Genomic DNA, 17,796 nt, shown 5'->3' with positions numbered 1-17,796 from the left:
ACAGGTAAAAACGATATGACGGGCTCAATGTTAATTAACTTCGGTTCCAAGAAAAGACCGCCTACTATTAGGAAAGGTCGCATATAAACAAACATAAAAATTAATTTTAATAAGTTTATAATAAAAGGAAGTTAATCGAAGAGGCCTATAAAAGGCGGAGAGATATAAAATAAATCTATAACTTTGTTAAGCAAAATTAAGAAAGAGAGTCTATACTCTCTTCGACACCAACACTTCCGTCTAAGGGAAGGGTCGGCCATTTAAAAGTGAAAGAGAGTTCATACTCTCTTCGTCACCAAAATTAAATCAAATTAACTCCAAAAACTTGCTAAGCTAATGATAAAGCTTCCTGAATAGCGAAGGCTAAACTCTAGAGCAAATACATCACCAAATCGTGAACAATAACTCCAGAATCAACAGCGTATCCAAGTAGGTCTAGCCGGTGGCACGACAGAGGAAAAATTGAGGTGGTGTTGACAAGAAGTACTAGAGTACCTGACCACAGATGGCGCTGTTGTGTACACCCCCACCTGTATAGCGATCGCTGGCGTATCCCGACCGTAGATTTCTGTCGGGCAACAGAGTTGACAGCTACATGATCATCGGGTAAGATTAATATTGAAAAACCTAAAATATTCATAATTCCCACGCGAGTAATGCTGATATAAGATTGTACAAAACTTACCTGAGTATCAGAAAGATTTTTTTCATTCTCTAAAGCCTCCATCGTCACTGTTGATGTAAAACTGTGATGCCTTATTAGCACATGCTCCTGATAAACTGAAAACAAATTGAAGAATGAAAATTTTCATAACCAAATCAATCATGTCAGTGTTTATCCAACATTTATATAGATATACTATACTATTTCAAATGCACTTCCTGAAATCAATGTACTACTGTATTCCCTTTTGTATGAAAAGCTTGACAAAATATAAATAAAATTAGTTCTTTTTATAAAGATGTAAAACCCTTGCTTCCCACCAGAAAGATATGGTGAGGAATGTACATTTGTGTATACAAGCCTTCCTTCATCTGCCACCATCTTGACTTCTCAATTTTCTTCATGGACCACATGCTACAAAGCTAGGCTATCTTTTCAGTTCATTCTTATGTTAGAATAGAAATTGTGGCTTCTCTAACAAAAGTATATGCAGATTGTGAAGTGAATAGGCTAATATCAGTAAAATTAGATTCTCATTCAATATGTCTTTTAGCATTTGATGCTCTCTTATCTGAAGCTAATTGGATCTGCTATGAAAGATAGAGAAAAATTGAGTTTTTATGTTAAGTTTTATGAATACTTACCTGGCAGTTATATATATATAACTTAAGTCTCTGACTTCCGGCAGAATTTATTCGAAAATCGCGGCAAGCGCCTTGTGGTGGTTGTGCGGTTAGGTGGTTAACAACCCTTACAGGGTGGTACCTGGAATCATTTCCGTTTTCTGTTCCTCAGATTATCTTTGCCCGACCTGTCTCCTGAGGGGAGGTGGGTGGACTTTAAAATATATATATAACTGCCAGGTAAGTATTCATAAAATTTTGTTTTATCATAAAAACTCCATTTTTATGAATAGTACTTACCTGGCAGTTATATATATATAGCTGATTCACACATTTGGAGGAGGGAAACAGACAGTAAACATTGTTGGGGAAACAACAAAAGAGTTGTAGGAGAAAAAACACCTTGATTCCTTACCTGCTAAGGTAGCTGACTTCAAAGGTTACTGCCTCTAGAGTCGCTTTCACTTAAGAGTGTTCAGCCAGGAGTAGACCTGCTATGCTGCAAACAACTCAATCGAGTCTGTCAAAGGGGTAAGACCAACAACTTGACTAGACTTCAGAAACTACCTTTGCCCCATATAATAAAAACCTGCAACCTTACTAAAACTAACCACCTAACCTTGCAGAAATAGATATAAACTATTTATCTGGACTGAGGGAACCGTACCACAAGACGAGGTCCTCAGACAACCATAAAAACACAAACCTTCATACATGCATACAAACTAAGGTTGAGTGGGGGTAGTAACTCCTTTGCCTAATACAGAAGCTGCAGCTACGTATGGGTCCCAGGTATAACACTTGTCATAGTTTACTCTCACCTCTCTGAGGTAATGAGAAGCGAAGACAGAGTTGCTCTTCCAGAACGCTGTGTCCATGATTTGCCTAACTGACATATCTTTCTGATATGCCAGTGAGGTAGCAATGGCTCTCAATTCATGAGCCCGTACTTTCAACAGGGTGAAGTGTTCTTCCTCACATAAGAGGTGGGCTTCCCTAATAGCTTCCCTCAGGAAAAAGGACAAAGCATTCTTTGACAGGGGTTTTTGAGGATCCTTCACTGAACACCATAACGAGTTGGAAGCACCCCTCACGTTCTTAGCGTGGGCCAAATAAGCCTTGAGGGCCCTAACTGGGCAGAGGAGTCTTTCCTGCTCCTGACCCACTAGGTTCGTGAGGTTAGGGACCTCAAACGTCCTAGGCCAGGGTTTCGAAGGGTTCTCGTTCTTGGCGAGAAAGTCGAACCTTAAGGCACAAACCGCTCCATTTTGATTGAAGCCTACACGCTTCTCAATCGCCTGGACCTCGCTGACCCTTTTGGCAGTCGCTAGAGTCATAAGGAAGAGGGTTTTCTTTGTTACATCTCGAAGAGCACAGAAACCACATCCAGGTTCCAAAATGGGGGTCTTAATTGTACCTGTTTCGTCATCTCAAAAGACCTAATGAGGTCCTGCAAATCTTTATCTTGAGACAACTCTAGGCCTCTATGCCTAAAGACGGTTGAGAGCATACTCCTGTATCCTTTGATGGTAGATACAGCCAGCTTAGCATTCTGTCTGAGGTACAATAAAAAGTTTGCAATCTGCCTCAGAGCGGTAGTGGTCGAGGAAATCTTGTGCCGCCTGCACCAAGCTCTAAAGGTCTCCCACTTAGACAGGTAGACTCTTTGTGACGAGATCCTTCTTGCTCTGGCAATAGCTTTCGCCGCTTGTGCCGAGAAGCCTCGAGATCTAACGAGCTTCTCGACAGTCTGAAGGCAGTCAGTTTGAGAGCGAGGGGGTCTTCTTGGGAAGTCCATCAGCATGCCCACCACTTCGGTGAACCAATCCTTGCAGGCCAGAAGGGAGCCACTAGGATCAATCGTCCCGAATCGAGGAGAGCGAATTTTCTGACAACCAGATTGATGATTTTGAACGGGGGAAACGCATACATGTCCATCCCCGTCCAATCCATCAAGAAGGCGTCCACTGTTACCGCTTCCTCGTCCGGTTCTAGGCAGCAGTAATTGAGGATACTCTTGTTCAAGTTTGAGGCGAAAAGGTCTATTACAGGTCTGCCCCACAACTTCCAGAGGCTCTAACAGACATGCGGGTTGAGAGTCCACTCTGTGGGAAGAACTTGTCCCTTCCAGCTGAGCATGTCTGCCCTGATGTTTCTTTGCCCTTGAACAAACCTCGTCAACAGTTGAGTCCTGTTCTCGCTCGCCCAAAGGAGAAGCTCTCTCGCTGTTCTGAACAGAGAGAGGGAGTGAGTTCTCCCTTGTCTCCTGATGTACGCGAGAGCTGTGGTGTTGTCTGAATTGACCTCCACAGTCTTCCCTGACACCGAGGTTCCGAAGGCCTTTAGTCCCAATAGAATTGCCATCAACTCCTTCCTGTTGATATGCCAACTGACCTGACTTCCTTCCCAAATGCCTGAGACCTCCTTGTTCCCTAGTGTTGCTCCCCAGCCTGACTCCGACGCATCTGAGAATAACACTAGGTAGGGGTTCTTCTTGTACAAGGAGATCCCTTCTCCTAACAGAGCTGGGTCCAGCCACCACATCAAAAGATCCTTGATCTCTGTCGGAATGGGAAAAGAAAAGGAGTGCTCCTGGGTCTTCCTGTTCCATACCTTTGTGAGGAAGTGTTGCAGAGGTCTTAGGTGCAGTCTCACCAACGAGACAAACTGCTCTAGGGAGGATAGAGTTCCCAGCAAACTCCTCCACTCCTTCGCTGAGCATTCCTGCTTCTTTAAAAATCCTCTGACTTTCTTTAGGCACCTGGTCTGCCTTTCCTGGGAGGGAGAAGCCCGAAAAAGAACTGAATTCAGAACTATCCCCAAATAGAGAATAGTCTGATTCGGTTCGATCTAAGACTTCTCCCTGTTGATGATGAGTCCCAGGTCCTGAGTCATCGTATACGTCTTCTGTAGGTCCTCCAGACATTTTTCTTTCGACTGTGATCGGATCAGCCAGTCGTCCAGATAGAAGGATACCCTTATCCCCTCCTGATGTAACCAGCCTGCCACGTTCGCCATTAGCCTGGTGAAAACTTGAGGAGCCGTGCTGAGACCGAAGCAAAGTGCCCTGAATTGAAAGCACTTGCCCTGAATCACAAATCTCAGAAATTTCCTTGAAATCGGATGAATGGGGACGTGAAAATAAGCATCCTGCAGGTCGAGAGATAGCATCCAGTCACCTGGACGAACTGCTGCCAGCACGGACTGAGTCATCTCCATGGAGAACTTTGTTTCCTCCACGAAGGCGTTCAGAGAGCTGACATCTAGGACTGGTCTCCATCCAACCGAGTTCTTGGGAACCAGAAACAGGCGATTGTAAAAGCCTGGGGAGGTAAGGTCCCGAACTAGCTCTATTGCTCCCTTGACCAACATCTGGTCGACAAGCTCCAGAGGAGCCTCTTGTTTCCCCGTGTCGGCGTACTGAGCCACTAAGGCTAGGGGAGTGTCTGAGAGAGGAGGCTTCTTTAAAAAGGGGATCTTGTAACCTTCCTTGATGATCGAGAGGGACCAGGTGTCCGTCTCTCTCCTCTTCCAAGAATGCCAAAAACGAGACAGTCTTGCCCCTACTGTTGTCTGGAGGACTTCCATCTCATTTCTTGGATCGGGGCCTAAACGCACCTCTGCTAGTCCTTGGCCCTGACTCTTGTCTTCTCCCCCTGAAATCCGCTCTCGAGGAAGCCCTACTCCAAAAGGGCTGCTGGAACTTCTTCTCTTCCTTCTTCAGAGGAGCAGGAGCAACAGGCAAAGGCTTTCTGGCAGACCAAGATAAAAGGTCCTGAGTAGCCTTTTGTGCCAGAGAAAGGGAGATATCTCTGACCAGAGCTTGGGAAAGAGATGGTGTGACAGAGGGGCGTAAAGCAGCTCCGACTTCTGGGCAATAGTCTACGATCTTGAGGTGAAGGAGCACAACAAGGCCCTCTTCTTCAAGACCCCTGCTGAGAAAAGGGAAGCCACCTAATTAGCCCCATCCCTTAAGAACTTTGTCCATGCAGGACATGATACTCGTCAGATCCTTTGTGCCTTCCAGGAATTCTGTCTTCCTGGCCAGAGTCCCGAGAGACCAGTCTAGGAAGCTAAATACCTCAAAAACCCTGAAAATTCCCTTGACGAGGTGATCAAGCTCCGACATGGACCACATCATCTTGGCAGAGTTCAGTGCATGTCTTCTTGCCGAGTCCACAAGAGCAGAGAAGTCACCTTGGGAGGAAGCAGGTACTCCTAGACCCAAAGGTTCCCCTGTCTCATACCACATACCAGCCTTGGAAGCGAGCCGAGATAGTGGGAAAGAAAAAGTGGTCTTGACCGCTTGTCTCCGTTCCTTCATCCAATCACCCACCTTAGCGAGTGCTTTCCTAGCAGAAATTGAAAGTTTCATTTTGATGAGGGCCGAATGCTTCGTAGCCTTCTTCCTGGTGAATTGAGACTGAGGAAAACGAGGCGCCAAGCTTGGAATTCCTCCCCATAAAGTTCTAAAAGAGAGCGAGACAGAACCTTATAGTCACTAGCAGAGTCGGTAGGTTTCTCTTCCTCTTCCGATATATCATCGAGGTTCTGATGAAGGTCAACATCTTGAAGAAGCAGGCTGCAAGCAGCCTGGCACCGAGCGTAGGTGTCGTCCTGGCGCTGAGCGTAGGTGTCGTCCTGGCGCCGAGCGTAGGTGTCGTCCTGGCGCCGAGCGTAGGTGTCGTCCTGGCGCCTAGAGAAGGAAGCGCCCTGTCGGCGAGAAGAGGTATCATCCTGATGACGAGAAGCGGTATCGTCCTGATGACGAGAAGCAGTATCGTCCTGATAAAGCAGGCTGCATTCGTCCTGCTTCCTAAAACACGAGATGGAATCGTCCTGGAGCTTTGAGCGAGAAGCAGAATCGTCCTGGCGCCGAGGGCAAGAGGCAGTATCGTCCTGGGGCCGAGAGCGAGAGGAAGTAACGTCCTGGCGTCGAGCCGATGAAGAGGGTGTGCGTTGTCGTACGGCCGACGAAGTGCGCAGAGGTTTCTTTGGAGAGATACTTCGTTCCCTCTTAGAAGACGATCTCTTAAGTGGCAAAGAGACATCCTTACGTCTGACGGACTAGGAAGGAGGGCGGCTGAAAGCTTGTACTAGCGATGAAAGCTGTTCCTGCATAACAGCCATGAAAGCTTTAGCAACTTCTGCTGGTTCTCGCGGTTCCGAAGGAGGCAGCTGTTAGGGAGCGCTGGCAGTAGAAGCAGGAAATTTATCAGGTTTAACTGGGCTAAGGACACTCTGTTTCGTCCTCTTAACGGGAACAACATCGAAGTCGTCCTCCGAAGGTTCAGGTTCTCGGTTACTCAAACCGGGAGAGGGAGAGCGAGACTGCACATCCCGGTCCCACCTTCTCTTCGTCGGTCTTGATTCGTATTGCCATTTGCGTCTAGGAGAAGGATCAGGTGAGGACACAAACGTATCAGACACGCCTTTTCTACGGCGGTCAAGAGCATCCTGGGTGGTCGCAACAGGATTGTCTGAGGCGACGACTGACCGAGGATAAGCACCTCTCACCCCCTTTCGGCTTTAGACATACCTTCTCCCTTGGTCCTGGGAGCTTGGTAGAGGTCTAGACCTTGGGGTATGACAGGTTCGATCAGCCGCCACCTCCGCTGCACTTTCACAACCACTAATATCACTTTCACCCTTACCTTTAAAGGCCGCAAGTTGTAATTTAATGGCCTCCAACTCAGCAGCCATCCTGGCATACCGAGGGTAATCCGCAGTCGCAGATCCTGTAGAAGGGGCAGGAGTTACTACCTTCGGGGAAGGAACAACTTCCAAAGAGGTAACAATTAAAGGGTCAATAGATAAATCTAAACTAGCTTCACTAGCAGACTTTGATTTAGCTCTCCTAACTCTGTTGAGTTCTAGTTTGCGCACATAGCGCTTCATAGCTAACCAATCATCTTCATTTAAACCCTCGCGTACCTTGCACCTATTATTTAGTGCACATTCAAACCCCCTGCAACCCATACAAACTGTGTCAGGGTTAACCGACACTTTCGGTAACCTCACCTTGCATATATCACTCGCACATACACGAATATGAAGTTTTTCCCTCATGATAAGCAAAGCAAAAAATACAAAAATAATAACAAAACACGATTGCCAAATCCCAACACAGTGTACTTCACCAAACGAAGTCCAAAACAGAGATGTAGGGAAAGTGATTCGAAAAACTCTTAATGGCGGACCAACGATGTTGTCGATCCGGCCGGCAGAGATAATCTGAGGAACGGAAAATGGGAATTATTCCAGGTACCACCCTGTAAGGGTTATTAACCACCTAACCGCACAACCACCACAAGGCGGTTGCCGCGATTTTAGAATAAATTCTGCCGGAAGTCAGAGACTTAAGCTAGATATATATAACTGCCAGATAAGTACTATTCATAAAATAAAAGAATAGGGGAAAGAGTGTTAGTTCGGAGTCAGATTTTCCGACTTCCACTGCCCTTCAAGCTACGTCTGTTAATGTAAGCCAGGTTAATGATTTGAGTATACAAAACAGAAGTGTTTGGCTTGGATAAATTAAAAGGTAAACCAAGGTCTGAATTGAGCAGTAAATATATTGAACATAAGACGTAATCTAGAACTAAGTTATCTAACTTATAATGTGATGTAATTATTTCTGTAGCTTAAATGTCAGAATTGTGATATATTACAAAAAAATTAAACCACAAATATGCTCATTGAACTAAAATAACATTTGCTTAATATACTGCGGAGTAAGTGAATCTCTATTATTGTTAGAAAAAAGTGCAATAACCTTTGTGTTTCTATCCCAAGAAATTTTTGGAACATAGCTGTGTCATTTACTGTAAGTGTATATGAGAAAAGAGGAGTAATAAGATAATCCAATTATCATTAAAGACTAATAAAAACCGATTGTGAGCATTAGTTTAGAAGCAGAAGTTAAAGGAGTAGATAATGCATTTGAGGTCCCGACACGGTCTATATCGGATTCCAATAGTTTGCTATGAATAGAATTCAGGTATGCTGAAGCCCAGCTATAGAAGATCTTTTAACCATCTGACCCATGCCTTAATTCACAGATAAATGTGGAAAACAGTAAAATTTTGATAAAACTTTTTAATTCTATACTACCTACTGTTCATATTGATTTGTCCTGACAACTGACACAACAGTGACTTACCCCCAAAAAACTAAAAATTTCCCATTCTTCCCTTCAAGAGGCCCATGCCTCTTACCCACTAAGACAAGATCTGGTGCCAATGTTTCTCAAACAGTCAGTGTTTGTCCCATACAGTGCTGGTGTTCATTCTGGGTATGACAGCTCACCTGCACCAAGTGAAACAATGGTAACCGTCACACCAGTGTGCGAGTACAAACACTCCCTCCCAGATTAGGAGAACAATCAACACAAGGCCTTCCCACATGACTATAATTCAGCAGGTAGAAGAGACCATCTGTTCCTACTAACTGGTTCCAGCGGTTAAGCATCCCAACTATTTCATTCCTCTTGTTTGGAATGTAGATTGCCGACAGCCTCAGTGCGTTGTCGAACGCCAAATGGTGTGTCTACCTTGCAAACTCACAAAGGTCCTGTGGAGCAGCCCTTTCTTGCTTGTTGACAGATACCACTAAGGTTATGTTTTCCTCATCAACACTACAGTTTGCTTTATTAAAATCTGTTGGAAAACTTGCAGGGACAATAGCGCAGCTTGCATTTCCAAGAGGTTGAATTGCAGCCCTCTTCTTCGGACACAGTCCTGAGGCAGTGTCATCTTACTGGCTCGTGTCCCCACCAGTCCTTCAAGCCTCTATGAACAGCGACATCTTTGAAGGAGGGGAGTCTCTAGGGTTTTCATTGACCAACTACCCCCTAAGAACCTCCATCACTGCTGTATTCACCGACTGACCAGTGATGCATCAAGGAGCCCTGTAGCTATCACTGGTGGTGGCTTCTATAGGAAAGGAGTTTCTCCTGCGATGAAAGATGTCCTAGAAGACGTTACCACTGACATGCCTGTAAACGTTGAATTGTAAGAAAAAAGGGGTCGCGCAACCTCACCAAGCCTGTTGATATGATTCAGAAAGACCACCGGTACTCCACCCCTCTCTTGGCCGTGGAGTACCTTCTCTTGGCCTTGAGACGAGGCTTTTTTCGATTGACAACGACCCCCAGATTGTGACAAAATGTTAGAAGTCTATCTTGACCCTAGAGCACCATTTTCCTGGAAAGAACACGATCATCTAATCGTTGAGATACCTCTGGAGGAAAATCTCGTTCAAACGGGCTCAGGCTGAGACTAGCGTGAACACCAGCAGAGAGGTGGATAGTTCAAAGCACAAGACTTTGAACTGATGCAACTCTCCATTTAGGAAAAAGTGCTCGATCAATGAATGGCCACCTGAAAATCAGATTAGAAAAATTAAGATGTACTCTCCTCTGGTGATGGCCTTCTTTCCGTTCAACCTTGAACAGAGCCTTTACAACAAACTTGCTCACAGGATAGAGACCATTCACCAGTCTCCATACTCCTGTCAACTTCTCCTCCAAGAATAGACTGTAGAAGACAGGAAACCCGTCTGAGACAACCCCTTGCGCATTGGATTTCTTTATTATTACTGTCGTCTTGAGAGGGAGAGAGGGACAAGACCAGCTGCCACCGTCCTGACCCGTAGTGCTCATCCTCAGTCTTGTAAGAGACCTAGCGGGGGTAGAATGAGTGTGAACTCCTATACCTAGTATCCTAATCCCTACCCGAGTTAAACTTGGTATGGTACAACTCATCCCATGAAAAAATGAGGAGGGATCTTGAGACTTGATCCGATTGGTCCTCCTGTGCTTCGGTGACTTCTTCCTTCTGATCTGGTATGCCCCCACTGCTTCCAACTCTGTCAAAGAGAAAGAGAGAAAATCACAAATTTTAAGTAATATGATATTTTCATAATAAAATAAATTTTTGAATATACTTACCCGCTGGTTATATAAGAATGGCTAAAGTCCCTAGACGCCCAGCAGAAAATTCAAAATCTCGCGGCTATCGCAGATATGCCAGGTGTACACTAGAGCCCTTGCGGTATTCAGGTAGAACTATACCAAACCCTTCAGATCTTCCATGCCCCATGGTCTCTAGAGGGGAGGAGGTGGGTTTTTAACTTATATAACCAGCGGGTAAGTATATTCACTTTGCCCAGGATCTGCTCCTCAAAGCCTTTGAGGGCCAGATGTACTGCTAAAAGCTCCTCTTGGTTTATGTGGAGAGTCTTTTGCTCTAACGTCCACAGACCCGAAAGCTCCTTCTTCCCTAATGTTGCTCCCCACCCCGAGTTTGAGGTGTCGGAAAACAACACAAGGTCTGGGCTCTTCTGATTCAACGACAGGCCTTCCTCCAGTCTGTGTTCGTTGTTCCACCACTGAAGATGCGTCTTTATGGAAGTCGTGATGGGAATGCTTTCCCTGTCGACTGTCCCCTTTCTTCCAATGCCAATTGAGGTGAAACTGAAGGGGGCGTAAATGTAACCTCCACAGAGACACGAACTTCTCCAATGATGAGAGAGTCCCCAGAAGGCTCATCCATTCCCTCACTGAACTGACGTCCTTCTCTATAAAAGCTCGAAGTTTTAGGAGTGCTGTTTGGATCCTTACAGGCGACGGAAAAGCCTGAAGACTCTGACTGTGAATCTCCATCCCCAAATAAAGAATCTCCTGGGATGGAGTCAGCTGCGATTTCTTCGTACTCACCAGGAGTCCCAGTTCCTTGATCAATTCCAATGTCATTCTCAGGTCCTTCAAACAGCAATCGGCTGAGGTGGCTCTTATAAGCCAATCGTCTAGGTACAGGGAGGCCCTGATTCTCCTTGAATGCAGCATGCTTGCGACATTCAGCATGATCTTGGTAAACAATAGAGGAGCTGTGCGAGACCGAAACATAAGGGTCTGAAATGGAAGACCTTGTTTCCGTACATAAACCTCAGATAACGCCTGCAGCTGGGGTGTATTGGAATATGGAAGTAGTCGTCTTGAAGATCTAATGAAACCATCCAATCGCCCTTCGTTACCGCTGCCAGAACTGTCTTTTGCGTTTCCATGGTAAACGTTGTGTTCTGGACGTAGCCATTAAGAACACTTACTTCCAGAATTGGTCTCCATTCTCCCGAACTTTTGGGTACTAAGAATAGCCGGTTGTAAAACCCCGGAGATGTTAAATCCTGCACCCTCTCTATCGCTCGCTTCTCCAGTAACAGACACATCTGAAGCCGCATGGCCTGCCTCTTTGGCCCCTCCCTGTATCTGGGCGAAAGAACCCCTGGATCTGTGACTAGTGGAGGATTTGATAAAAATGGAATTTTGTATCCCTCCTTCAACACTAGGACGGACCAAGGGTCCGCCCCATTCTTCTCCCAGGCCTTCAAGAAGTAATTCAGCCTGGCTCCTACTGCTGTCTGAAGGATAGGACAGTCAGACTCTACCTCGGCCAGTCTTGGCTCCTCTCTTTTTAGGTTTCCTCCCGTCAGACCTGAAGGAACCCCTTCCGGTAGGTTTACCACTAAAGGGCTGAGAGGGTCGTACCCCAGAAGTACCTTCTTTTGGTTTACGGGACGAAAAAGAAGAAAGTACAGTGAACCCTCGTTTATCGCGGTAGATAGGTTCCAGACCCAGCCGCGATAGGTGAAAATCCGCGAAGTAGTGACACCATATTTACCTATTTATTTAACATGTATATTCAGACTTTTAAAACCTTCCCTTGTACATAGTACTGTTAGCAAACTACCCTTTAATGTACAGAACACTTAACGCATGTACTACAGTACCCTAAACTAAAACAGGCACAAATATTAAAGGCGATTTTATATCATGCGTTTCCTAAACACGCCAAAAAGCACGATAAAAAATGGCAACCAATGTTTTGTTTACGTTTATCTCTGATCATAATGAAGAAACAAACGCATTTACACATCTGTGTATAGGTTAGTTTTTGCATTGATTATATTGATTATTCAGTACAGTATGTTGATTTTGTTATTACCAATGTTTTACTTAATTTTTCTTAGGACTTCCAAATGAAAGGTTTTTCTTTAAGACGCCGCCTGAAACGACGGCGTAATAAAGTACGCTCAGTAAACAAACGAAGGCATTTAACGCGCATGATGAAAGTGATAAATAATGATATTACAGTAAAAGCTTTTAGAAAATATGTTATTACAAATATTATTTACCGTATCTATATAAAATCATACATACGTAGCAAAGCCGGAAAACAATTTACGAGAGAGAGAGAGAGAGAGAGAGAGAGAGAGAGAGAGAGAGAGAGAGAGTTGTTTTACGTACGTAAATGTAAATTTTAAACAAAAAAAATAGCCCCATTTCATATAAAATAGGTTATTACAAATATTTTACTTTATCATATTACAGTAGTCTGTATAATACTGTAAAGTTCAGTACAGTATGTTGTTGTTATAGTCGTGGCGATGAAATTCTCACGAAACAAAAACACGGCATTCAATTACAACAGCTGATTCATCTCTCTCTCTCTCTCTCTCTCTCTCTCTCTCTCTCTCTCTTCGTGTTATACAATACTTACATATAGATGAAGAAACTAAAATTAGTTTTCTTAGTGTCAATTAAATACGAAATGAAAAAATTATGCGGAGTTTATATCCATTTCAATCGTTGCTAAAAATACAGCATCCGATTTCATCAGCAAACCACTATTTTTTTGGGAAACATCATTTTATTCTAGAAAATTGCTACTCTATAAATAGTTAATTGCACATTAAGAAAGCATGTACTTTTGTTTTTTAATTTCGGGTGTGTTTTAAAAATCGAGTATTGTTGACTTCTTTTTGTTTTACTTTTGGCTGTGATTAGATCAGCTGACGTCTAGCTGCCGCTCATTACTTAACTTATTCAAACCGTCTACAGTATACAGTTGATATTACATAAGCACCAATGTGTTATAACCTATAAAAAATTTTTTGTTTATTACATCTAAAACAACACACACACACTCTCTATCTCTCTCTCTCTTTCTCTCTCTCTCTTTCTCTCTTTCTCTCTGTGGGCTACTTTTCACTACCTCCCATTCCTTACCTCTCTATCTCTCTAACAAATGATATCTTTGTTGCTCCTCAAAGTTTCATTTATATTGAAAATCAATCATGATTCAATTTTCCTTACTTTCTCCTATCTCGCACCATCGGTCACATCGCGGTATTTTCGAAATTTCCGGAAAATCCGCGATATATGTATATACATGCGTTATGAAAAAAATCCGCGAAGTGGTAAATCCGCGATGGTCGAACCGCGAAGTAGCGAGGGTTCACTGTAGAACTTTCCTGGCCGTATTGGTCACTAGATCCTGCGTAGCCTTTTGGGTTAGAGCAGTGGCAGCCTCCCCTACCAACTCTTGTGGGAATAGAGTAGAGGACAGTGGAGAGAAAAGCAATTCCGATCTCTGGTAAGGGGAAACTCCCGCTGAGAGAAAAGAACACATAATGGCCCTCTTCTTAATCATTCCAGCCGTGAAAAGAGCAGCCAACTCGTTAGAGCCATCCTTAACTCCCTTGTCCATATAAGACATCAAATGAATAAGACTGCTAGTGTCCGAGCCTTTCATTTCAGAGACCTTCTTCCCTAGGGCTCCTAAAGACCAATCTAAATACAGTGATGCCTCAGCATACGAAAGTAATCCGTTCAGGATACGGTTTTGTATACTGATTTTTTCGTATCCTGAGTCGCGTTTTACATGTAAATAGCCTAATCCGTTCCAAGCCTTATGAAAAGACACCTTGGTTACCTCCTTCTTTTTAGTGCCGTAGCGCACCCACTGAATTTTGTTCTAGGACTCGCACTCCGGACATGTGGCTGTAGGGGAACACACACTGCCCCTACACGACGAACACAGAGTGGGGATCAACTTCCGACTTGGAAAGAAAGGCCCCACAAGATTTACCGGCCATAGGCCCAGGGCAATGGCGGGGATGCTCCATAACGCACCACACAAGCACCAATCGACACAGGAACACAGAGGGAAAGGTAGGATAAGGTAAGGTTTGAACACGAGGGGACCGCGTGGGTACCATGTGAGACATAAAGGGTAGGGGGACACAAAGGGTCACACTGGGTGAAGAGAGCGCGGCGTGTAATCACGACGCGACCAGAAAACTTACTGAAGGTCGAGACCTTAGCGAGCACACTCTTTGACCCTGGGTCACCTCATGGCGCGTATCCTTCCGCCAGAGGTTCCCCCGCATAGAAAACGGAGATAGGGTAAACTACACAAAATTCTGGTCGGTTGGGAGGAGATCCCGGATACTCTTAAGAAAGTAGTTCAAGGTAAGTACTCAGTGTTGGAACAAATATACTTTTAATTCCTCAGCGACAGAGAAAGGAAACGGAAATTAATATTTAAACCATTAATTCATTTGGAACTAGATGAAGAAATGATCGCATGCTTCATCGCATTCTTGTATATGTAATGTCAGTAAAATATTAGGAAAATTTACAGTTTCATCCATTATGGGAAATCTATTATAATAATATATTTCCCGAGTAAAGCAAGTCTTTTGTAGTATTTCTGTAAAAGATTATCTGTCGCAAATGCCTAGTTCTTTATATATCGACGATCAAACTCACGCTACTCATATCTTCCTCCCAGATTTTTTCTAAGTCTGTTGTTATTGTTGACTGTGTCTTGTATTTGCTTAAATGAGCCCTGTAACCACAATAATCCGCTGACAAACTAGTCCACTATGAAGTCTTACACGTTTGGCCAATCACAGCGCCTGTCCACTATGACGTCATACATGTTTGGCCAATCACAGCGCGACAATACAACAGCGCCACAATACATCTTTCCCATGCATTTCATTTCGTTCTTAGAAATGGAGGCAGTAGCAAGCACGTCATCTCATGTTGCACAAGAAGTTGAAATTCCATCTTCTTGTCCTGACTGTTTCCTAACTTGCAATGAATTTGTTGTAAGTTATTCGGGGATTATTGAAAACCTAGTGGATTTGTGCCAGAGAGACAATTTAATTTTACAAAATCCAAATTGGCCTGCATGTCAAGGAACCTTCCCAACTGCTTCACGTTTTCCTCAAAGCAGCAACACATCTTGATGAACCAACAGTTTAAGGTAAGCTTCATTAATTTATAGAGTATATTATAATGGTGATAGTATAACGATGTACAGTATGCAGCAGTACCATCACTTTGGATTTGGTTTGATGGATGTGTTAGGTAGTGGCTGTAAGGGGGGGTGGCCTCGCAGGGGTAGGCCTAGGTAGGGGTACAGGGCCCTAGGTTAGGTGGTTGTATTAGGTTCGGTAGTGTCCCAAAATTCACTGTGGCCTTAAGGGGGGGGTCGCAGGGGGGGGGGGGGCGGAGCCCCCCCCCCCCCCCCCCCCCCCCCCCGGTAGGTCTAGGTAGGGGTACAGGGCCCCTAGGTAGGGGTACAGAGCCCCTAGGCTAGGTTAGGTGGTTTTATTAGGTTCAGTAGTGCCCTGAAAATCACTGTGGCCTTAAGGGGGGGTCGAAGGGGGGGGGGGTCGCAGGGGGGGCGGAGGCCCCCCCCTTCCCGGTAGGGCTAGATAGGGGTATAGGGGGAGGGGTGGTGGAAGGATAAGTATTCATTTATTGCAAATATCATTTGACGCCCCCCCCTCCACCCAAAACCCCGGTTCCCACCTGGTGTCCCCCATAATTGTTGGGATGAAGTAGGGTCTTTCTGCATTCTAGAACAACTTAGTAAATCTCTAAATAGGATGGTTTGCGGTCAAAATAAACGTTAAATTCGTTGGAACTACACTATTTCTGATGCAACAAATATATTTTTATTCCAGTTTCCCCATAATGGATGAAACTGTAAATTTACCAAATATTAGATTTGTATACAGTATAAAATCATAGATTGTACCACAAGAATGAAGAAACAATGCTGGCAAATTTTCAGGCACAGGATCTGCTGAAGGCTCTTATAAATGTTGTCAAAGACCTTTTACTCATGAACATTCCAAACAACCTTGGATGTGTTATTGACAATGCCAACAACGCAAAGAGAGAAGCCGAATGAAAAATAGACAATACGTCGATGACCGAGTGTTGGAAAAGGTTTCCAGTAAAAAAAAGCTCATAGATTACTACACCTTAATCCAGCAGATATTTTAGTCTTGAAATGAGCCTACGCCAAGCTAAAGAGATGCACTGAATATCAGAGACGAATATCATGGCTATAAACAATGCTGTTATATTTCAGTGTGTTTCTCTGTTATTCGAGTATCGTCATGATGTATATGAAATAATTTTTTTGAACCTAAAAACCTTATTCCTTATACCATATTGGCATTGATTCATCCACAATTTTAATTCCCAGACACTTTTTAGTATAACCCCTTTACACTATTCAGCAATGCTGCACACATTAATTTGATGGATATATAACAATGTTCATGTAGCAAGTTACAATGGCACGATCCTTCTTGACAGACAAGTACAAACCTTATAAGTTATTAATGGATTTGGGTAGATTTGGTTATTTCATGCTACCATTATTTATATTAATCTTATGGACTTTTGTAGCATCTGTCACTGTCAGTTTATGATCTATATATTAACAATTCTTTTGAAGGTACAATGTTGCTGTTACCTTAGCTTAAGACTAGTCGAAAGGGGTCTGAAATGTGGTTTTGTTTATTTTGCCGTGTATTACGTGGATCTACCTTGATGAGTGATGACATTCAATTCCGAATACAAGACATCTACCGGGAACCTCAATTCAAGACAATAGGATTTTATGCCAATGGATATTGCAAACATTTAACGTTATCCTATAAAACTGTGAAAGAAGTTTTGCTCTCCATATAGTAAAAGGAAGTAGTACATCAAGATCACCTAACGGTACCTGACAGCAGCAACCTGATACGAGAGCAGAATAAAAGACATGAGTAATATATTTGACCTTGCGAATTTAATGAATATTACTAGTACAGCATTCTGGATTAAAAATCAACCTAAAGGAAAAGTCTAAGTAAAACTTACTACGAATGTTACATAACCTAAGTAGTTATGACACGAAACAAGGCTGCAACTCCGTAAAACTAGAGATTTCAGCAGCAGGTAGCATCACAGAGACGTCTTGAAGTAGCAAGACTAGCAGCAGACGCTTCTCTTGAACCCCCGTCAAAACAATCAAATGAAAAGCTATAATATGATGCTTATTTTTAGTAATATCAATATCATAAAGTTTGTGGAAAACGGTACCTTTCCATAAAAACATTTATAGTTTTTAATTGAAAAGCGGAATATTTTAGTATCTTTATATTGTATTCGTAATTCATGATATATGACTCCAGAAACTCGCTAGGTATCCCATTGTAGTGATTGGGAGTAGTTTGAGCAATTGTAGTAATCATCACCCAATATAAGGAATAGTAGGTAACTAAGTGTACAGTTGTTGCTCAATTCAAGTTGCACAGTACACTATATGAATGTGATTTATTGAATAAGGATAACGGGTATTTGTAATACATACA

The 17,796-nt window shown here is 43.5% G+C and overlaps 1 protein-coding gene across 2 annotated transcripts in view; it reads right to left on the bottom strand.

Moving 5' to 3' along the window:
- LOC137650070 (uncharacterized) overlaps positions 1-17,437 on the bottom strand; it is a 640,515-nt gene extending 623,078 nt beyond the window's left edge. For both annotated transcript variants that reach the window (XM_068383141.1, XM_068383132.1), the window contains exons 1-2: positions 17,303-17,437; positions 686-780 (exon numbers count right to left, since the gene is read on the bottom strand). In XM_068383141.1, the coding sequence (XP_068239242.1) occupies positions 686-727 (42 nt within the window). In that variant the 5' untranslated portion in view covers positions 728-780; positions 17,303-17,437. The remainder of the gene's footprint in view (positions 1-685; positions 781-17,302) is intronic.
- Between the last annotated feature and the right edge of the window lie 359 nt (positions 17,438-17,796).

This window comes from Palaemon carinicauda, chromosome 1 (assembly GCF_036898095.1).
Source record: "Palaemon carinicauda isolate YSFRI2023 chromosome 1, ASM3689809v2, whole genome shotgun sequence".
NCBI classification, from domain to species: Eukaryota; Metazoa; Arthropoda; class Malacostraca; order Decapoda; family Palaemonidae; genus Palaemon; species Palaemon carinicauda.
The sequence above is the reverse complement of the archived record's forward strand: the minus strand, read 5'-3'. Positions and strand labels throughout refer to the sequence as shown.